Here is a 21,915-nt window from a genome sequence, read left to right as displayed (position 1 = left end):
TAAAGAAAGATTGGGTTCTTCTAAATTTACTGAGATGTTCTTCAACCTTTCTGATTAGCTGAGTGCTACAGATTTGAAGGAGGAACCATGTTCTGTCAAATGTTTAACAAGATTTTGCATATTACATTCGGATTGACGGTGATTAGCAAGGCAGTGTCATCGTTGGCATATTTCCTTAATTGGTCCATAGGATTTCCTTTGTATAATCATTCATAAGTGATTTGCCTCTGATCTCTCATCGTTGATTTATTAACAAATTCGATTGATGTTGAGCAGAAAGACACGTTATGAGACGATAGATGCAGATTCGCAAACAAATAATTTGGCCATTGATAGAAATAACCTGACCCCAAAGATATACTGATAGAGTCATCATGAAAACATCAAAAGAAATCATAAAATTCTGCATCATGATAGCAAGTACAAAGAGTCAGATCACAAGTATGTCAATCAGCAAAGATCCGTCATGAGAGCGGATCCTAAGACTGGGGCGACAATTTCGTATCATCATCCTCCAAGGTAGAGAAAAGTGAAGAGAGCACGATTCGCTAAGAACCCAACCTCAAGCCAAGAGAAACAAACAAAAGAGTACAAGGACTGCAGAGAGCAAAGCAAGAACACGAACAGAGGCATATGCATTGGCCATGGAGTCAGAATCGATAACATGTCAATCAACACAGATCCGGAGGCCGGATCCTAAGTCTGGGGCGACAAAACCATATCATCATTCTCCAACACACCCAACAAAATCAATAATCAAAATATAATTTGAACAATAAGAGACGAGTTTAACTATTCACGGAAACCAAAAAAACTGCTAGAAAACCCAAACATAGCCGGAAGAAGGGTACGAAAAAGATGCTCAAAACTAAGGTGTAAGACTGAGGAGGGCCGGGAGGGGCGCACGTGATAGGAGGAATGAGGAGTTTAATGGGGCGCGCGTCAAAGTTTAGAAAGGTTGACTGACATGGATTCTAAGAGTCAGAGTTTTTTAATGTTATTTTTATGATATTTCAAAAAATATTACACAAATTTGAAAAAATATAAAAATAACCCACTGTCGCTCAATGGTTGAGCAAAATCTAATTTTCACACAATAAAAAGCGAAAATAGAGAAAATATTTTCTACGATTGAAAGAGCAAAAATTCAATTTTTCTAAGGAACTTTGTGCAAAAGCAGGAGCGAAAATTGTTGTATGAACAGTAACCAGCGGATTTTTTTCCCTCTTTCTCTATTTGGAAAGTTGTCGTGCTCCAAAATTCATAAAAATTGTTTTGCAGATCCTATAATTCATGATAGATCCATTTTAAAAAGATTCACCTCAATAAACCATGTAGGTTTTAAAATAAAAAACTCTAAAGAGGGCTACTTTTAGACAATCTAGCAATTTTTAAGGCCTGAAATTTTTTTTCCAAAATTCTGGAAAAATTTATTAATATTCCTCTTATATGGCGCAATAATTTCTAAAATTATTTTCATCCCTAGGTTATTTGGTAAAAATGTAAGTTCCTTTGCAATGCTCCATTTATATACATTTTTATAATTTCATGTGATATTCTCTTTTTGATTCAATTTGAATGCAAACATACATAAATTTATCCAAACTCTTATGAAATACATATAAATATAAATGTGCACAATTTGGGGGTGTGGCATCAAATAAAAAAATATCGACAATCGGACAAGTACCTGCACAACATTACATCGAACTATTTTCGCTCTTTATCGCTCAATGAAAGAGCAAAAACCGTTCAATATAATTTTGTGCATGTTCATCCAAACTCTTGTGGAATACATATAAATATAAATGTGCAAAATTTGGTGGTTTGACATCGAATAAAAAAAGAAATATCGGCAATCAGACAAGTAGTTACACAAAATTACATTGAACGATTTTCGCTCAATGAAAGAGGAAAAACTCTAGTTTTTGCACAACTGTCCAATGATAAATTGAATTTTCACTCTTTCAATCATAGAAAATATTTTCGCTATTTCAATGAGCGAAAATTCAATTTTTCGCACGTTGAAATAGCAAAAATCTAACTCTCGCTTTTTTTATTGTGCAAAAATTAGATTTCTCTCAACCATTGAGCGACAATGGGTTATTTTTGTAATTTTTCAAATTTGTGCAATATTTTTGAAAATTCTGTAAAAAATAATATTAAAAAACTCCTAGAGTCAACAAAAAATGGACGGAGGGAAACTGGATACAGATTAAACTCATAAATGCGGAGCACCAGAAAAGGCGCTTAATAAATTCGGTTATTATAACACTAAAGCACTAAAGAAATTGCATCCCTACCCCCACAATAATGAATAAAGCTCTCCCCAAAACAACCAGCAGCAGCTGCTGCTTCTGCTCCCATTTCTCCCTGAATACAATGTCCTTCTTCGTCGGAGTCGACGGGAGCGGCATGGCGGCGCCGGCACCACTAGAGGTGGAGCGATGGCTGGAGATCGCAGAGATGCTCCTCGCCGCGCGCGACCTCATTGGCGGGAGTTTTGACATATGTGCACCAAATATTTTGCAATGTTTATATAGGTTAAACAGCCACAAAATAATTTAAGCTTTTGAGTGAACCGGTTAGCTTCAACTTGTAATGGATTGGTGGGTCTTCCTAGTAACTACTCCAAATATTTCGCTGTGTTTATATAGGTTAAACAGCGACAAAATAATTTAAGCTTTTGAGTGAACCGGTTAACTTCAACTTGTAATGGATTGGTGGAACTTCCTAGTAAACTACTCCTACAAGGACGCTTGACTGAATTAAACTCACACACGTACTGATCTCTAGTACTAGTACTAATCCTACTTTGTCTAAATCAACAAGATTGCATCCCAACATTATCTACTCTCTCCAATAAAAAATAATTGACATTTTTTGACACAGCACGGTACATGTATTTATAAATATATGAGATTATGAAAATATTTTTTAAGATAAATCCACATATATAATTTTTATATTTTAAAACTATCAAAGTTTCAAAAATTTAACCGTGCATTATTTATATATATATATATGCGCTCGTGTGTGTGATGGAGTAACAGGATCCGTTTATTAAATACCTTCCCAAACGGCGACTAAATATAGCCTCGTCTCCCTACTTGCAACTTTCGAGCCGCCAAGAACAGAGACAATCGAACGTGCGCGCACACGACCGTGTCAATGGCGGACACGGCCACCACCCCGCTTCTAACAAGCCACAGGGCCAAGCCGGCAAAGACGCCATCCATCGACGACGTGATTGAGATGTACATAGGCGCCGCTGGCGCCTGGCAGCTTCTCAAGGCCGTCTTGGTGGCCTTCGCCTGGGCCTTCGACGCGCAACAGGTGTTCATCTCCGTGTTCACGGACGCCGAGCCTCAGTGGCACTGCCTCGGCTCTCCCGGCAACTCGTCATGCTCGCCAGCCGCGGCATCTCCATGCGCGCTCCCGCCCAGCACGTGGGCGTGGGACCGGCCGGCCGAGGCGTCGGTGGTCTCCGAATGGGCCCTCGAGTGCGCCGGCCCGGCGCTTGTCTCCCTTCCGGCGTCGTCGTTCTTCGCCGGCTGCCTGGCCGGTGGCTTCCTGCTCACGACGCTCGCAGACTCGCTCCTCGGGCGCAAGAAGATGCTCTTCGTGTCCCTGGTGTTCATGTCCATCGCCGGCGTGCTCACGGCCTTCGCCCCGAACGTGTGGGCGTACGCCGCCCTACGATTCGTTTCCGGATTCTTCAGGTCGATGGTGGGCACGTGCACGTTGGTCCTGTCCACGGAGCTCGTCGGGAAGAGGTGGCGCGACATGGTGAGCGTGGCGGCATTCTTCTGCTTCACCCTCGGGTTCCTGTCTCTCCCGGCGCTCGCCTACGCGTTCCGCAAGGCGTCCTGGCGGAACATGTACTTCTGGATGTCCGTGCCTTGTCTCTGCTACTCCATTCTGCTCTACTTCCTAGTCCAGGAGTCACCGCGGTGGCTGCTGGTGCGAGGCCGGAAGCAGGACGCCATCGAGGCGCTGCGGCAGATCGTTTCACTCAACGGCAGCAGCACCACGACCAGCTTCTCCATGCTGGACGCGTGCACCGTGCACGAGGACGCCGGGGTGAGCAGCTTGAGCGTATTTGCCACACTACAGACTATGTGGGAGCGGCAGTGGGCGCTCCAGAGGCTGGCGGCGATCATGGCGGCCAGCTTCGGCGTGGGAATGGTCTACTTCGGCATGCCGCTAAACGTCGGCAGCCTGGGCTCCAATCTCTACCTGAGCGTCACGTACAACGCGCTGGCCGAGCTGCCGTCTGCCATCCTCTCGTGGCTCCTCGTCGTCAGGGTGAACCGGCGGAGCTCGGTGATCGCGCTCACCGCTGCGGCGGGGGCGTGCAGCCTCGCGTGCGTCGCCATCCCGCGGGGCGCGGCGGCGGCGCGGATGGCCGTCGAGCTTCTGTCCTTCTTCGCCACGTGCACCGCGTTCGACGTCATCCTGATCTACTCCATCGAGCTGTTCCCGACGTGCGTGCGCAACTCGGCTGTGGGGCTGGTGCGGCAGGCGATGGTGCTGGGCGGCATGGCGGCGCCCATGCTCGTCGCGCTCGGCCGTGAGAGGAACTTCTGGTCGTTCGGTGTGTTCGGGCTCGCCATCGGATGCTCCGGACTCTTCGTCGCCTGCCTGCCGGAAACGAAAGGGAGGAGCATGTCGGATACCATGGACGAGGAGGAGCACAAGGAGGCCACCGTCGCGTCTTGCACTGGCGCGGCCGCCGGTGCCACGTATAGCGATAGCTACCTTGTGTGATTCCGCACGTTCATGTTGTTTTCACGGTACAGTAACTTCTGCTTGGATATCAACCACGTAGCTTAGCTGTCACTCGTGTAATTAAACTGCCATTAATTTGCTGTGTACTACTTCCTCCACTCAAAACACAACTACTGCTCGCTCCAATTATAATTATTTGTTGTTTTAACCAAGATTTAATCAAAATTTTAAAACTTTGATTATTAATAACTTTTAAAATATTTAGTTGAAAAATATAAAAATCACACGTGTAGATTTGTATTGTAAATACTTTTATAATATTATATTTTTATTAGATATTATAACTATACTCTAATAGAAAATAATATTCGAAGTTGCACATAAAAACCTTGAAAAGTCAAAAGCGATAAATATTTATAATCGGTGCATATTTTAATGTAATATGTTTGTAAAATATAGCAAATTTATATTATTATGAAACTATTTTTTAAAACAAATCCACTCGTATCGTTTTCAAATATCCAAACCCAATACATAAAAAATAATTTATAACTAAAATTTAAAATATTAAATACACATAACTCAATACAATACTTATTCGTGACTGAAAAGAGTATATAGTATTAGGTTACAAATTTATACAACCTTGCTAAAAATAAACGAGTTGTGTATCTGCAGGCTTGAGCCAATTAGTGCTCGCTTGCTCTGTAGCAGAACAGCAGACATGTTAATGTCACTCACGCTGTCATGTACATCCATGAATGTCAGCGAGGACTTGATCAAAAGATAAATTTCCATGGTGACTTAATCAAGAACTTAAGTACCACAATTTAATTGTTGAAAAGGAAATCCACGCAGTGTTTAGATGATACTCTTTGCTTAGTCAAGAATACTATGCTCTCCTCTGTTGTTTATGTCAATTATGGGAGTGCGACTAATTTTTTTTAAAGTAAAGCTAGCATCTGGATGTCCGATATTTCGGACGTTGTAACTGTCCATCGCAATATCAAAGACTAATATCTGTAATATTTGAAATCAACGTTCGTAACATAAAAAAATGCACTAAAAACATACAAATCCGAACCAAAAAAATTATCCATTTAAGTTAATTCTATATTCCGATATGCAACATACGAAAATAACTTCTGCAACAAAATTCCATAATATCTAAAATATTCAATTTGAACGTCTAAAACGTTGGAGATAAAAAATATAGGAATTAACTCGAATGGATAATTTTTTCGGATCCGGATCTGTACAATAGAGGTTTTGGGATGCAACATTCTCGAAAAACTTCTGCAGCAAATTTTTATAACGTCTGAAATATTAAATTTGAACGTCTGAAATATTGGAGATATATAAGAATTAACTCGAATGGATAATTTTTTCGGGTCTGAATATATACGCAAGAGATACCCGGGATACAATATACGAAAATAACTACGGCAACAAATTTTCATAACGTTTGAAATATTAAATTTGAACATCTAAAATATTAAAGATGCAAAAATATTTTTAAGCCGGCCCGATGATACTATGGACTGAGTGGGCCGTCCGTCCGATACATCGGACACGTGAAAAGAGCATTTCCTTTTTTTTAAAGGAAGCATTACGACCTATTTTTTCTTTAAGAATCAATGGGGCTCAGTAAGCGCGCCTAAACATTTTTACTTCTTCGAACCGAGATTACAACAAAACCATAAGTGCATGCACCTAAACATTTTCGTATCTTCAAACCGAGATTACAACAAAAAACACTAGTACATCACAACGCAATACAATTAATAGTCTATAGAGGTTCAACTATCCCGGCACAAGCCGAGCCTTGTACCGCTGCTAATACAATGAATAGTCTATAGAGGTTCAACTATCCAGGCACAAGCCGAGCCTTGCACCGCTGCCAAAAGCATGTCGCCGGATTGTATCACCGCGCCATGCGACCAGAGTTGCCGGATTTTCGCTGAACAAAAGTGAAAATCAACTCCAGTCTTCATCAGACCAAGGTGTGGAACATCTTCACACGTCCCCGGCCATCTAGTCCCCACTCTTGTCAACGGCCTCCAACGCCCTTCCTGGGGAGGAACCCTCAGAGAAAGGAGGGACGTTTAAAGAGAATGAGAGGATCCAAGGAGGACCTAAGATATTGCTAACCCGGCTTTTGACAAAAGAGGAAACCACTCTCGTCGACAACCATCGGACACGAAGACATTCACTTTATAAATTAATACTCATCAAACATGAGGCCCTCTGCCACACACAACAGTTCATCATCTAGTGTCTACCAATTGTGGTGGACCAAAACCCCCAGACTTCTCAGGTTGCTATTTAGGGTGTGTTTGGTTACATGAGAACTCAAGCTTCGAGATCGTTCAGCCCAGAACGGAGAACCATACAGTACATGAAACCTCACTTTTTTTTCTGCTCAAACGGGTGGCGAATCCTCGAATTTTCACTTACTATCGTGGTACTGCAATGGTTTCCTACTCCGGTTCAACTCTCTAGCGTCAAATGTCAATAGCCTGCTTCTTTTTCATCCATTTCGTCGAGGGGCGGAGTCAGGAATCGAACACAGAGGCCAACATAAGAAGTATAACATGACGGTATATATGCATAAATACTGACTCAATCAGAGTATAGATAACAATTACAGAATTATAGTAACATATATTTTGCAATACAAAAGAAAATCAATATCTTGTCTGCTAATTAGCTCCAACATAGGATAACAAAACAAGGTAGCATATGCTTGACTATAAAAAAGAATTACATCTCTATTAACTTGAATTTAGCTCTACGAGAACTGACTAGATCATAAGATTTAATAATATCAGCGGAGCTGATCTTCGCTGCTAATTCCTTTTCAATATAAACTATCATATAACTTCACAGAAAATCATCACCTATTTTATTCCGCAAACATGTCTTTACTAGTTTTATAGCTGAAAATGCTCTCTCGGTGGTTGTAGTTAACACTGGAAGAGTTATGACTAACCTTAATAACTTGTCGACTATTGAATAAGTAGAATCTTTTTTCAATTTAACTAGTCCATTTGTCAGATCGGCAAGTGATGGCAATATACTTAGGTTAGGATGGTTGCATACATCAAGTTGAAAATATGGTAGTTGGCACTCCAACTGAACCCTTTCTTGATTTGAAAAATCGATAGGATAGTATTTTTCCACTAGAGTGCATATTTTTAATGGATCAAAGGTGTCGAGTCTTGGATCCAATGAGGCACAAAGTGATAGAAACTCCGTCGTTTAAGAATTAAATCGTTCTTCTAACTCAAACAACTGTTGATCTATAGCAACATTGAACACATCTATTTTATAATGGTGAAGAGTTATGGTGTTGTCATGCTTATTCCAAGACTTGGTTACATCAACATACCTACTAAATGCAATGTAGAGATAAATAAGTTTTATATCATAGACAAAAATAATATTGATGTATTACCACTCATACTTAGGAATTAGGTAACGGAACATACTTGCAATCTAGATCGGGAATCTCAATTTCATGCTTCATGCAAAAGGATTTGACCTCCTCAAGAAGTGGTTCCCAACCATCATTTCGCAAGTCACCAAATAATACCTTTGTATTAGAATAAGTTCCCAACCATCTTCATTATCTTTTCCATCATGAGTAGAATAAATACAAAATCAAATGTAACAATAATCCAAAAGGCACCTGTAGCATCTCCTCGAGAATATCTTGAAATTGAACGATCATTTGCAATATTGCGTAGAACTGAAAGTGTGGCACCAAACATCTTCTTTAAGCTCAAAATTGACTTGTAATGGGAACTCCGTCTAGTGTCACCTGGTCTCTATAGAGAGCCCATCCGATTTGCCTCTCTTCCTGTATTAAGCTCTCCCAATTCAATTTCACGAGCAATTTTCGCAGCTTGATTTGCTAGTAACTCATCATTGCACTTAGGAGAAACGCTAACAACATTTATGATGAAATTTGCATGCTGAAAAAAGTTATGCATTTCTTGTACCTCCCTTGATGCTGCAACAAGAGCCAATTGGCGCTGATGAGCCATACAATAAATATGATGTGCATAAGGGCACTTATTGAGAATTAGAGCCTTTAACCCATTCCATTCCCCTCGTATGTTACTTGCCCTGTCATAGCCTTGACCTCTAATATCTTGTATAATCATGTTATTATCCGACATGACAGCACAAATTGCCTTCTACAAAGTCAATGCAACAGTGTCATTAACATGAATAAGGTCAAGTAAACGCTCCTTTATAAGTCCTTCTGTGTTGACAAACTGAAGAACTATCGCCATATGCTCTTTCTTAGATTCATCTTGAGCTTCATCAACTATTATGCAAAATTTGCTATTATCAATTTCTTTTCTAATTGCAGTTTGCACTTTTTGAGCATATGTGCTAAGAATCTCAGTTTGGATTTCATGTGAAGTGTACTTTGTATTTCTTGGAGCATTTTTTAACACAATTTGGTTCACTTCCTTACTATAAGAGGCCAACAATTTGAGCATTTTAAGAAAATTGCCTTGATTAATGGTATCGGGAGATTCATCGTGGCCTCTAAATGGACATGCTTGAAATGTTAACCACCTAGTGATATAAAGAATGCATAATTTTTAGATTGTACAACATGTATTATTCTACTTGCAATAATAGAAATGGAAAGAAATTCTTATTACCTAATGGAATCAATTGTAGTTGTAAGCCTAAGCCTTGCATGTGCCACACTTTTCTCTTTTTTGTTTAACCATCACATTGTCAATATGAACCATACTATTTTTAAGATTATTGAAACAATAAACTGAATAGTTATGAGCTGAGCTAGCATCCTGGCCCATGTGACATAGAAAAGCACATTTATCTCCATCATTAATATTCTTCCAACTTTTAAATCATGTGACTGTGAACGTGTTCGAGCCGCACTTCCCAGTTGGTTTCTTTAAAAATAGAAAATAATGCAGACAATATGCATGATCAATGTGAGGAGAGTACTCTAGCCACTAAAAATTTGTAAACCAATTGCTATTGAATCGACGATGATGCTTTGATGAATTATTAAATGGGTAGTCTATTAAGATTGGTTGATATGAGCTCTTAGATATATAAAACTGCTTAGCTTCATCTTGTTCCGCAGGAGGGAGTGTCTAAATTTGAAGGTGTTTACTTGGATCCCTCTCAAATAATGTAGTTACAATTCTTACTTGTTGATCTTGTAGTGGTATAGAAGTATTCTGATCAGTAGTTTGCACATCAACCGGTTGGTTCGGTTCAATAGCTTGATCAATAGTCATATTAGTATTTTCAGCACAACCAGAACTTGAATTAACTGGCTTATAAAAACTATCAATTGTCCTTAGCCTCTTCATGGCTAAACAAGTCAATAATTAATTGCTATCAACGTAGGCTGCAATCAGAAATGAAGCTAAATTAGATTTTTCACGGTATGTCAGCATCATCAATTAATCATCACATGTAACAAAATACCTAATATAAGATTGATCATCATCAATTAAAGTATATTGATTTGTGATTAATTTACCACTATGGTTGTTGCTAATGTTGGCTTGACTTGCTGAGTGCTAACTCTGACAGTCTGACTTGTTATGCGATGATCACCCTCGAATCTTTGATGTTACCTGTTAATGACTGGACGATGAACTCAATTTATGAACTAATCTGACAATTAATATTAGCAGCAGCCAGCAGGAACGATCAAATCAGACATCAACACTTTAGTTCAGGGCTTCAGGCTTCATGCCTTCGGCTTCGGCAATCGAGGAGATAGGAACTCGATCCGGCGACCGACAGTCCGGTCTCAAGTGATGCGATCGCCCAGGCCAGTGGCAAAGCGAGTGGAAGTTCAACCGACGAAGTCGCGACTAGCAAAGATGCTAACTCAGCGTTTGGGCGAACGGCATCTCAGCATCGCGTTTGTGAAAGCGGAGTCTCAGCGTCTGGGCAAAGTCAGCGTGGTGTTTTGCACTAATTTACCTCCTGCTGTGTAGGCTTACTTTGGCACTTTGCTATTTGCCTATTAAGGGGTCCCAGATTCATTGGGGGTCAGCCCCTGCGCACCCCCCCCCCCCCCTCTGCCCCTGGTTTCGCCAGTCTTGCTTTGGCATCTACAAATAGATGATAACTCGAGTTCAAGCCATGACAAGCCTGCACTTGTGCCTGTTTCATAAAAAGGCTCCTTTTCCACTCTCTCTCTCTCTTTTTCTCCCTTTCTGGACTGTTCCGTTTCCATGTATCAGTCTAGGAACAAAAATGCCATTGCCATGCATGCCATCAACAACCAAAAGGAACAACAATTTCATGTTTTACTAGCTGACTAGGTGGTTGGGACGTGGGACGAAAAGATAATTTGCTGACACGCAACGGCAATGGTGACTGTCAGTAGAGGAACGTGAATGCAATTCGGTATTCAATAGGTACATTTTGATTACTATTTAAGTAGGTCAAAGTGCATCTTTTGATTACACCGGTTGCCGCCTTGTTTGTTCTGGAAATGCATTGCTGTTTCATGCTTTTATCTTTCTCACATAGGAAGGTACATATAGAGCTCTGTTTCCGGTAACTCGCGAGAAATTCTTCTATTAGAAGATAAGTATGAGAAAATTTGATCACCACAAATTATATAGGGACGAAGATGAAAACAAGAATGAGAACAGGGACGGAAAAATGTTCTCTATCTCCACTCCTCACTATATCATCGATATCATTCATATATATTTTTCTTAATATATAAATAAGCAAACATTACATTATGTAAGGAAAATAATAAATTACTCTTATATTTTTATCTGATAAATCCTGATATGCATCAATAAATTATTTATTTATATTACGAACATATTATTAATATATAAAAATAATCAACTATTTAATTTACATCTTTATTAGAGATCCATTTCTCGCAAAATTCTCCGTAAGGATGATAAAAACTTCCCCATAATTAATTAAGGATAGGAATAGGAAAACATTCCCATAAGATTTGGCCACATTACAATTCCTACTTACTAAGGAACGATAAAAAATAGAGACATGCAAAGAGGATGGAAGATTACTAACCGACAAATCAAAAAATTGAAATATGATGAGTAGCGCAATGCGCCCATACCAGATTGTAGCTGCTCGGGCAATTCGATTGTTTTCTTACTCAGTTTCTCAATGTCTGTCCAGTCCGCGTACCTAGGCGAGGCAATACTTGAGTAATAAGTCATAGAACTATACAAATGACGCACCTGTCTGGCTTAGTAAATAGAAACAGAAATTCCTAGCTTGTAACAAAACATTTGGAAACGCTGGGAAATTGAATTGATACCTTGTTTACCCACGTAGATCAATTCCAATTACCAGCTCAGAAATGCCCAAATCCAAATCCAACAGAACGATGTGACCTGTATGATGATGTCCTGTCTCTCTCTGTATCAAACGGTCTGGAATCTGGATACCAAGGAAAATAATAAAATGCGTCCCCCCTAGAAAAGGTAATTGGTAATTATTTATTTCGATTAATACTGCATTTTCCCCGTTCCCGCACCGTAAAGCTCTCTCCAAACCAAAGCAGCACACAGACAACGCACCATTCCCCGAAATACCATGGACTCCTCCGTCGGCGGGAGCGGCGGCGCCGCCGGTGGCGGCGACGGGCGCGCGCAGGCGGAGCAGTGCCTGGAGGTCGCGGAGAAGCTCCTCTCCGCGCGAGACCTCGTCGGCTGCAAGCGGTTCGCGGAGCGCGCGCTGGAGTCCAACCCGCTCCTCGCCGGCGCCGACGAGCTCCTCGCTGTCGCCGACGTCCTCCTCGCCTCCCAGAACACCCTCCTCTCCGGCCACGCCGACCCGCTCGCCGTCCTCCAGCTGCCCCCGGGGGGCAGCCCCGACCAGGCCGCCGTCTCCCGCGCCTACCGCCGCCTCGCGCTCCTCCTCGGCCCCAGCAACCAGCACCCCGGCGCCGAGATGGCCCTCCGCCTCGTCCACGACGCCTACGCCCTCCTCTCCGATCCATCCCGCCGGCCCCCGCCGTCCGCCGCTGGTACCCCCTCCCAGCCCGCCGCCGCCGCCGCCGACCGCCCGGAGTTCTGGACGGCGTGCCCGTTCTGCTGCTACGTGCACCAGTACCAGCGCGAGCTGGTTGGTCGCGCCCTCAAGTGCCCCAACGTGGCTTGCCGCCGCGGGTTCGTGGCCGCTGAGATCCCGACCCCGCCGACCATTGTGCCGGGCACCGAGATGTACCACTGCGCCTGGGGATTCTTCCCCCTCGGCTTCCCCAATGCGGCCGACCTGGATAGTAACTGGAAGCCATTTTACAAGGTGTTCCCGTGGAACACAGCTCCGAGTGGCGAGGGTGCTGGTGGTGGGAGTCATGGGAAGCGTGGTGGGAGCAATAGTGCTCGGCAGCCACAGGGTGTCAGTGCTCGTGGTGGGTCTTCTAGAGGTAGGGTGAAGAAGACGACTGCTCGCAAGAAGGTCGGGGTGGGGCTCAAGAGACGTTCTTTCGGTGGTGGTGTGGAGAGCGGTATTGATTCGTCCATGCTTGGACAGGAAGGGTGGGCTGGGGGTGAGGAGGATGGAGATGGACAGGCCGAGGAGGTGAGGGGGATTAACATAAATGAGGCGGCACAGACCACAGATGGCACCAGCAGGGTGAATGTCAGTGGTTCTGGCGGGGTTGTGGATATGGGAAACTTCCATATTGATGTCGATGCAACAGAGGATATATTAGGGAATTTGCACAGCATTCCGTTCTTGAGGGTCGACAATCTTGGGCGGATGCTTTAGCTGTTGCTATGGTTCATTGGGGCTAGATAATTGTATTGTATAATTAGCTGGGTCAAAGCAGATGTCTCAGGGGCTGACCCTGGCTGTTCAAGTGTTCATGTTATTGTAGTGTTCCTCCCCCTATCACGTCATGTTGTAGTAGCAGTCTACCTGGTGCTTGTAGTAACTTAGCTGGAGGTTAAGTCGTACCGGGAGACTTTGTGATATCCCCATTAGTTGGGGATTGTACCCTTTGCCTTTGGCAAACAAGATTGCGGAGTTTTCTGGTGATGGGAATAACACTTAATAGACAGAGCACGGTTTGACTGGTTATGCTTATCATGCCACTTTGGTTTCTTCATGGTACAGTGACTGGAAAAGTTTCTGAGAGCAAGTAAGTGAATTGTCCTCTGCTTTATGAGTACATAGATCTTTCTTGGCTACAAATGTATAAGTCTTAGTTAAAACTTATGTGATACATTATTGATTTGATAGTGATCATTACATAATTGTACTATGTGAAGTTGATACTGTAATGCTTTTTGATAGCTTGCTTCGGATTCTGCATGTTAACTAATGAGCTCTATTCAGTTTGCTATTGGTTTCTGCTAATTACAATCGAGTGTTGTTGTTAGGATATATTCATGTAATTGATGTTTACATGTCAAGTGAATGATATATTAGCAGTTAAATATGAGTTATCGCATTTCTGTTTTATATCACAGTTGAAGTGTGCACCAGTCTACAGAAGAGACATGGATCCATAGGTGACTTGGGATGAAAGACAATTTTCTATTAGATCTATTTTTTAGATGAAATATTGTATTGAAGCAAAAATGTTTCTACTCTTAATGTCCTTGAGAATGATGCAACCCAATACCCTTTATGTTAATACCATTTCTTCAATGTATTCAATCATAAGAGACGTGGTTAATCATATAGCAGCCCATTTACTAAATACAAATTCTCAGCTTTCCTGGTTTATCTAATCTTTGAAACACACATGCGGAACCTGTCATTGCATAGAATCTTAGGGATAATATGGATTAGAAATCATCAATTTCTGTCTTATCCATGTTCATTGTGGCATCGTATCCATATGAATGCCATAGTTTATTTTGTTGTCACTATTTATCATAGTTCATTTCCTTATCACTATTTTGCACTGACAAGCATGAAACAATGGCTTCATTCAGAAGGATACTTATGTACAGATGTGATGTGTTCTTCCTGTTATGTAGTTTAGATTGCCCTGAGTCTGTTCTTGAAAAGCATATTGCAGAACTGGGCTAGAGCTTGTTTTGTACTGCTCCTTGGTTTGCTCAATAGTTTATTGGCTGTGTTTATGTGCGATTGCAAGCAAGACTATTTCAAATTTTAAAGCAGTTATATACACTGCCAAAAAAAAAACGATTGCTATTGTGATTGGACATCTGGGGAGTTCTTAGCCGAGCAGTAGTGAAGATACCCTGTATGAACACATGCACCAAATGTAGCCAAGTTCATGTTATGTGACTTTTTACTGTACATTTTATATATGTGGCTTCATATAATTTTTTTACTTATTGCCCAAATAAACCTGTTTGAAATTGGACTAAGTTTTTTTTTTTTGGGGGGGGGGGGGGGGTTTCTTTCAGGTAGGAAGTGAAGCGACTTTGCCCAGCTTAGGGGGGATATCAGTAGTCCTAGCCTGAAGACAATTTCTTTTTCTGTTTTACTAGTTTGTTAGGCTGTTTAGCCCTCTATCTGGAAGAGAAATACATGCAGAACTCCGCCATAAATTTGCCAAGAAATGTTAACTGTAGTCGTTCTGTTGCTAGCAATATCAAGGCTCCAATTATGATTATAATTGCCCTATGCTTATGTTACATATTTAAGCTTTAAGCTTGAAACTTGCAGGGTGCCATCTCAAGTTCTCAACTGATACTGATGGATAATCATTTACCTCCTCACACTATCTGAATGGGAGCCGTTGGATTTCATGTTCCGAGAATGTGATGTCCATTGTTACAGAATGTGGTTGAAGCTTTTGGGTGTCTGAAATTCGGAGCTTCAACCACTGGATGGTAGCACAATTTTTTTACATGTAAATTTGGCATCCAGCATAAAATCATCACATAACTTTTCGTTTTTGAAGCATGCTTGATTGTCTGCTTAAAGGACAATTTTCTGAAGCTTATTTACTGATGGTAATCCAATATCTCTGGGATTATCTATCTCCCTGCATGACTCCACAGTTCATAAGGCAGTAATTGGAAGTAAACGCAAAGGAAGCTGAAGTCATTGTGAATTTGAACTTCTAATCTATGCGTAGTAAATTAATTCCACGATCATGACATGGAATTTATTCTTTCCTTTATCCTTTCCAGTTTTCCCATTTACAAAGAACATGACATGAGTACATGGCTCTTTGATCCTCTACACTGACACTAACCTAATACAAAAAGCAGTGATATAAACATGAATCCTTTAAGGATCTTTAGGTACAGAAGAATGCCAATCATTAAAACCAAACGAATTGCCTCGCCATCACCACAGCATAAGGAGTTAATAACCCAAACATTTTTTGCAGCAGTCTGGTCGATTCGTAAGGGTGAACTTTGTAATCATGAGACGCCGCAATGGCTGCTTATGGATGCAGAATTAACGTAAGCCCTCGCATCAACTGCTTTGCTCTTTAACAAAATCATTGATCACAACTGCATACGGACATTCTAAATTTGCCCAGCTGCACCAGCACGAGTCCTTAGCGCCTCAGTACGTTTACTTCTTTCCATTTGTTCCACGAGCCAGTCTATACCAGATTTGATCCCCCTCCTGCCAGAAAAGCATCAGTGTCACATTAATAGACCTGTAAAACACTATGCACCCAGTAATGGATCAAGTACTTAAGTCAAAAGCTTCTCAGTCTGTGTTGTTGCAGTATCATTCAACTTTTTATACAACCAAAGTGCAAACATAAGCATGAGCAAGTAGTTATTCGACAATTAGACAAATTTGCAAAATTTTGCATGACTAAATTTGATAATTTTTTGAACTCTCATGTGTTGAGTTGAACTATTTCAGGAACCAGCGGGTTTTCTGTGCTCACCCATCATAGGCAGATACAGCCTGAAACATATACGGCCTCTCATCCAACTCTTTAAGATGCATATATCCAGAAAATTCTTCATCAGCAATGACCCCGGGTAAATCCTGATCAAAGAAATCCAGAAGCACATCAAAACATGAGAACATGAGACGCATAATAAGTAAGCAATTTAACAGGTGTGGATCCAGAGTTACAAAAACTGACGGTATAGTTATTGGTTGTCATGTCATGTGAAGTTTTCGGGCAATTTTAATTGATTTAGATACTGTTCATTATTATTATTATTATTATTATTTTGCAAGGAATAGTGTTCATCATTATATGTTGTTTGATTCTAGAAACTCCAACATGCGTTGAGAATCATAATTTGTCTGCATTCCCTCCATTCTAAGGGATGCAAACATGAATATAGCATGGTTGCTGAAAAATTACATCACCAAATTTGTTGTTGAAACTCTAAATAACTCCCATTTTTTTCAGAACATGTTTTTATGAAATAAGTAGTCAAAGATGTACGTTGGATGATGAAAAATCTAAAGTGAGGGAGCATGATCTTTTTTTTCTCTCGTTTCAATGAATGTCAAAATGTTTTAGACTGCATGTCACTGTGGGACATCTGCACATTAATTGGGCAAAACATTTGGCACAGTAATGAGGTTTAGGCTCTTTGTGATATAAAGATGTAGGTTCTTGTTCCTCACAGCATGAGGACTTGACAAGAATGTTATTTTGACTGTAGTGCAGACTTTGTTGTAATCACTGCATCTTTTAACTTTAATAATACATGTATTCTGGTACAAATATATCATAAAGACAAGTCAATACAGGAAGTGAAAGTAAACCCCTTTACCTGTTTGTTTGCAACTATCAAGAGCGGTGCCTCTCTCAGATGCTCATGGCGAATAACCTTCTCTGAAGTAAGAAATTTACGTTAGGTTCTCTACAATGAGTTTTCTCCTTGTTAATCAGAATAGGCAATGCATCTAACAGCACTACCTTTCCGAAAGATCTAACAATAGCAATACACCACAGTTTAGAATTAATTGAAAAAAAAAAACTTACCCAGGGTAGATTTGGCATCTTCAAACGATGATGCAGAGGCAGCATCAACAACATATATTATGGCATGAGCCTCTTCATAATATTTCTCCCAGATTGTGCGTAGGCCAACCTGCCAAGCAAGTAAAATGTGTCAGAAATCTTAACTTGTAGCATGGAATCTTATAGTACTGGCATGTGGTTATTAATATATATGGAGTGAATTTAGCTTTACATTAAATCACGTAACAAAGAGAAGGTGATTCTACCAGTGGAGTTCCCAACTACCACATTGAATATGCGTATCAATATTACAGATAACTCCAATATTGGGCCATATCTCATGTTTGTCCCATAATTTCCTCCTTTGTCAGGCAAATTAGCAAAACACACATATAGCAATGAAAGAAGACATGAAAACAATCCAAACATTCCGAATGCAAATGAGTCAATAGAGCATCCATTATTTTAAATTTGCAACAAAGATTCATGATGAATGTGCAATAATTTAGCAACGAAATTTCTAGTGCATATTCAGTACAATTAAAAGTTCTACTTTGCCAGGAACACCTATGTTACGGTCAGCAAGCAGTAGGCGCAGGCAGTAACAGTCCTTCAATTCAGATAGAGTCCAATTCGGTTTGTTAGGTGAAGTCCAGTTTGGTTAGGAAAGATAGGTTTAAACCAGTATATCTTCTAGCCGGTTTGGATAGATAGAGTCCAGTTTAAATTAAGTTTGATATGTTATTAGAGTCGGTTTGGGATTCCCAGCTGGCTATTAGATCCTGGCGGCTATATAAGCATGGCAATAGCATGTATTAGGAATTAAGCAATAAGAAGTATCTATTTCCTATATCTCTCTCGATATGCCTTTTCTACCTCTTGTCAACCCTCTGCTCCTCCCTGTTCTTCTCTCTTCCCCTCCCTGCTGCAGCTCTGTCTCCATGCTCCCTCTCGATTGCCTCTATTCAACAAAGCCGTGATCACCAGGAGGGTGATCACGGCTCCTACCCACAGGAACTTCAAGACCAGGCCTCGTGTTCATCACTACAACCTACGAAGGCGAGGCCTTACCAACCTATATGATAGGTTACCAATTTAAGCTACAGGATCCTGGTGCTGTAATTTTATAATATGCATTAAAAACATGAGATGACATGTAAATGTAAATTCATGATGCAAACTCCATTAGCTTGACAACTACTGAAAAGAATATCAAGTATCGACCGTAATAGAGGGAGCTGTGGCAACAAAGAGCTTAATAAGAAAATTCAGTCCATAAGATGCATTAGTGATCTAACCTGACCACCCAGATCCCAGAAAACAAGTTTTGCATTTGCATCTTCAATGCGGCCAATGTTAAGTCCAACAGTGGGAGCAACACGATCTGGTGGAAGTCCTCCCCCCTTCAGATATATTGATTTTAACTTCTCCAGCAAAGTCTACACCATCAATTGTAGAAACATGCCAATATAGGTAAAAAATCTATACATCACAATTTAAAACGTAAAACGTTTGCAATGTAATGTAACAACATAGTCACATAGAGCATCGTGGTAAGCAGATTAGGAACTGAAGTATGGCCATGGCACTATTCTCCACTACATCTTATGGATACTTAAAAAAAATCCAGGTTAAGAGTTGATAATTTTGACTAAACTGACAACGTGAACCATAATTGCATAAAGACGTATCAATTTCCTGTTATAAAAAAAACTGAGAGCAATTACCGTCTTGCCAGCCTTGTCGACCCCAAGAATAAGAACACGGAACTCGTCCTTGTTGAACACGTACTTCCATAGGCCATAGAACAAGGAGAACATTGCTCTATCCTGCTGCTCTCACCAAGGAACCAACCGCTTTTCCGGCGATCCAACACCAGCGCGCTGCGTCCTGAAAAGCAAACGTACCATTAGCCATACAATTCTCTACCAGTCCGCCAGATAATCAAAATCACAGGAAACAAATCCTCCATAAACGCTACTTATAGTTAACCACTCCCCAGTACAGGGCCAATGCATCATCAACAAACTTGCAGTGCTCACACTGTAACGTTCCTTCCCCTACCCTATTACTAAAAAAAATTTCGATTTCCCAAAGAACCACCAATTGCCTGAATTGAGGCGTGAGAACCGATGGCAACACCAGTTTAGCCCCTAGGCAAACAACCAACCAATTAAGGCAATTGAGCATGGAGCCGGTCGAACCCAATCCCATTCGTGCAAGCAAAGGGCCGAATCCACGACCAATCGACAGCAGAACAAAGGAAAAGAAAAGAAATGGAGAACTCGATATAAATAAACCATTTGGCGGGATCAGAAAGGGCGGTGGAGATCTGGGTCGCTCACCGGGAGGCCGAAAGAACGAGCTGATTCCGCGATCGGATTGGCGACCGCGGCGCTCCCCGTCACCTTGGCTCGAGCGAGCGCGGGAGGCGGAGGGGGTTTTTGAGTCGTCGGGCAGTGGGAGTGCGCCCACCGGAGTTGGGAGTTGCGGCACTCACCAGTAACCACCCCGTACCCACCCGCTGGGTTTGCTTCGGTCCAGTTGACTCACGATGTTGCTCCGCATGACAGGTGGGGCTACCCATGGTGGGTCCGTCAGGACGGTGAGACAGAGAGTTCCCGCCGGTCCGTGATGGGATGGTGTCGGTGTGGTGGTGGGTCGTCGTGATGTACTGCGGTGGAACGAGATGGCCCACCATATGCTAAGTGTAGTATTAGTAGTACTGTGGTTGACCCGCTAACAGCGGAAAGTACAATTTCGGTAGGCAGACTTGCATACACACACGTACATCGAGGATTCGATTTCGCGTCCTCCTCCTCCACCTCTGTCCCTGCATCCAATCTAAATGCGCTGGTCAAAGTCAAGGGCACCTCTAATAGTGTAGTCCGTTTGTTATTACGGATCAGTTTGGTTAGTTGCTCGTTCGGCAAGACTAGTCTTTCTCTCGCGCTAGCAAGATGAGCACAAGCATTGATACGGTCAGTCCGCGATCCAAAAGAGAAACCTTACCCAGCCAAGAAAGACAAGTCACGACGCGTTCCAAACGCGTCTTACCTCAATTCTCTTATACTCTCGTTTATTTTACTACCGTTTAAGATATTAACATAGTCTCCAATACATATATTTTAACATTTTTAATTATTTTTTAGTAAATTTTGTTATATATAATAATATAAAAGTATATTTCATGATGGATTCAATCATATTATTTACATGTATTGAATCCTAATAATTTTATGTATATTAATGGTTAAAGTTTTTGAACTTTAATTGTACGTATTCTAAAACGACATCTATTCGAGAACGGGATAGTATAAGAAATATACGTCAGTTACCGAATAAGAAAATATATGTGAGCTATCGAATAAGAACATATACATCAGCTATAGATACCACACTACAGGACTGCACGCTAGAATTTTTATCCATCCACCTACCCATCTTTATCTTCGTCCATTCAACATTACCTACTTTCTTCCTTTATCCGACGGCCCGGCTCAATCACTCCCCATCCCCCACCGCTTTCCGCCCTCTCTTTTCCCCGTCGCTCATGTGTATCGAAGTCTCCCTCCCGCCTCCTCATCCATCTCCGATGGCCGGTCATTGCCCCTCCCCCTCAGGAAGCACCGAAGATCCATGTTATTTCATGAATTGTATAAGTTTAGATCATATTGTATGAGTTTTATGAATTATGATCCATGTTATTTTATTTTAAATAGTATCAACATTACTTACATTCTTGCAATTGGTATCATTTATTATTGTATTATAATTTATGAAACTCTCTCTTAAGTACTATAACATTTTTCTTTAAGTTCAACATGTGTTGGTAGTCTTTTTTGATATTTTGACGGCTAAAACAAGATGCATGATTGTTAAGTAAGATGTAAAATTATTTCTTGTATAGGAGAATTTGCATGGGTCGTAAGGGAGATAGTGGCGATGGAGAAAGGGGGAGAATTATCTTCATGGCAGTCACAATAAAAGATGGACAAAATGAAGGTAAGAATAAGGTATAACAAAGATAAGATATATCCCTTACAATTGGTTTATTTTTAATTGGTATCTTTGGTGCACTTCTGGAACATCCTAAATCCTTAAACATGTCATATTAATCATTCATGAGCATCATTAGCACCATAATTGAAGCTTTGAGCAAGTAATTGATTTTTGAAATTAAATATAAATTGATAAATTTAATGGAAAATGATGAGTTGTAAAGAAACTCACAAATTTTCTATGCAACCTAGGGCTTGAAATAATTTGAAATTAGTTCATAGCATATG

General features: G+C 41.1%; 3 protein-coding genes and 2 non-coding genes across 5 annotated transcripts; 2 read left to right on the top strand and 3 right to left on the bottom strand.

Moving 5' to 3' along the window:
* Positions 1 to 427: 427 nt before the first annotated feature.
* On the bottom strand, positions 428 to 515 carry LOC133913859 (small nucleolar RNA U31b). Its single transcript, XR_009909101.1, has one exon. It is a non-coding gene; the product is annotated as a small nucleolar RNA U31b (small nucleolar RNA).
* Positions 516 to 647: 132 nt separating this feature from the next.
* LOC133913862 (small nucleolar RNA U31b) lies at positions 648 to 732 on the bottom strand. Its single transcript, XR_009909104.1, has one exon. It is a non-coding gene; the product is annotated as a small nucleolar RNA U31b (small nucleolar RNA).
* A 2,410-nt stretch (positions 733 to 3,142) lies between these two features.
* LOC133911087 (organic cation/carnitine transporter 2-like) lies at positions 3,143 to 4,888 on the top strand. The gene has a single exon (XM_062353304.1). The coding sequence runs from the start codon at positions 3,172 to 3,174 to the stop codon at positions 4,768 to 4,770; it is 1,599 nt and encodes a 532-aa protein (XP_062209288.1). The 5' UTR covers positions 3,143 to 3,171; the 3' UTR covers positions 4,771 to 4,888.
* A 7,390-nt stretch (positions 4,889 to 12,278) lies between these two features.
* LOC133912631 (uncharacterized) lies at positions 12,279 to 13,827 on the top strand. Its single transcript, XM_062355474.1, has one exon. It carries the CDS (start codon positions 12,337 to 12,339, stop codon positions 13,513 to 13,515), a length of 1,179 nt encoding a protein of 392 aa, XP_062211458.1. The 5' UTR covers positions 12,279 to 12,336; the 3' UTR covers positions 13,516 to 13,827.
* A 1,972-nt stretch (positions 13,828 to 15,799) lies between these two features.
* Positions 15,800 to 20,141, bottom strand: LOC133912632 (uncharacterized). The gene is made up of 7 exons (XM_062355475.1): positions 19,972 to 20,141; positions 19,354 to 19,516; positions 18,925 to 19,065; positions 17,648 to 17,756; positions 17,436 to 17,497; positions 16,586 to 16,689; positions 15,800 to 16,311 (listed from the first exon to the last, which is right to left on the bottom strand). Exons 2-7 carry the CDS (start codon positions 19,444 to 19,446, stop codon positions 16,209 to 16,211), a joined length of 612 nt encoding a protein of 203 aa, XP_062211459.1. The 5' UTR covers positions 19,447 to 19,516; positions 19,972 to 20,141; the 3' UTR covers positions 15,800 to 16,208.
* Between the last annotated feature and the right edge of the window lie 1,774 nt (positions 20,142 to 21,915).

The sequence above is a fragment of the Phragmites australis genome, chromosome 3 (genome assembly GCF_958298935.1).
Source record: "Phragmites australis chromosome 3, lpPhrAust1.1, whole genome shotgun sequence".
Lineage (NCBI taxonomy): Eukaryota > Viridiplantae > Streptophyta > Magnoliopsida > Poales > Poaceae > Phragmites > Phragmites australis.
This window is presented reverse-complemented; position numbering and strand designations above follow the sequence as displayed.

What these genes read in the sequence shown, in the direction of transcription:
- LOC133911087 (XM_062353304.1), top strand. Translation starts at nt 3,172, where the DNA reads ATGGCGGACACGGCCACCACCCCGCTTCTAACAAGCCACAGGGCCAAG.
- LOC133912631 (XM_062355474.1), top strand. Translation starts at nt 12,337, where the DNA reads ATGGACTCCTCCGTCGGCGGGAGCGGCGGCGCCGCCGGTGGCGGCGAC.
- LOC133912632 (XM_062355475.1), bottom strand. Translation starts at nt 19,446, where the DNA reads ATGTTCTCCTTGTTCTATGGCCTATGGAAGTACGTGTTCAACAAGGAC. An exon ending in TCGACAAGGCTGGCAAGACG is followed by an intron (nt 19,066 to 19,353) that starts GTAATTGCTCTC and finishes TTGATGGTGTAG; the next exon opens with ACTTTGCTGGAGAAGTTAAA. An exon ending in AGATGCCAAATCTACCCTGG is followed by an intron (nt 17,498 to 17,647) that starts GTAAGTTTTTTT and finishes TTCTTACTTCAG; the next exon opens with AGAAGGTTATTCGCCATGAG.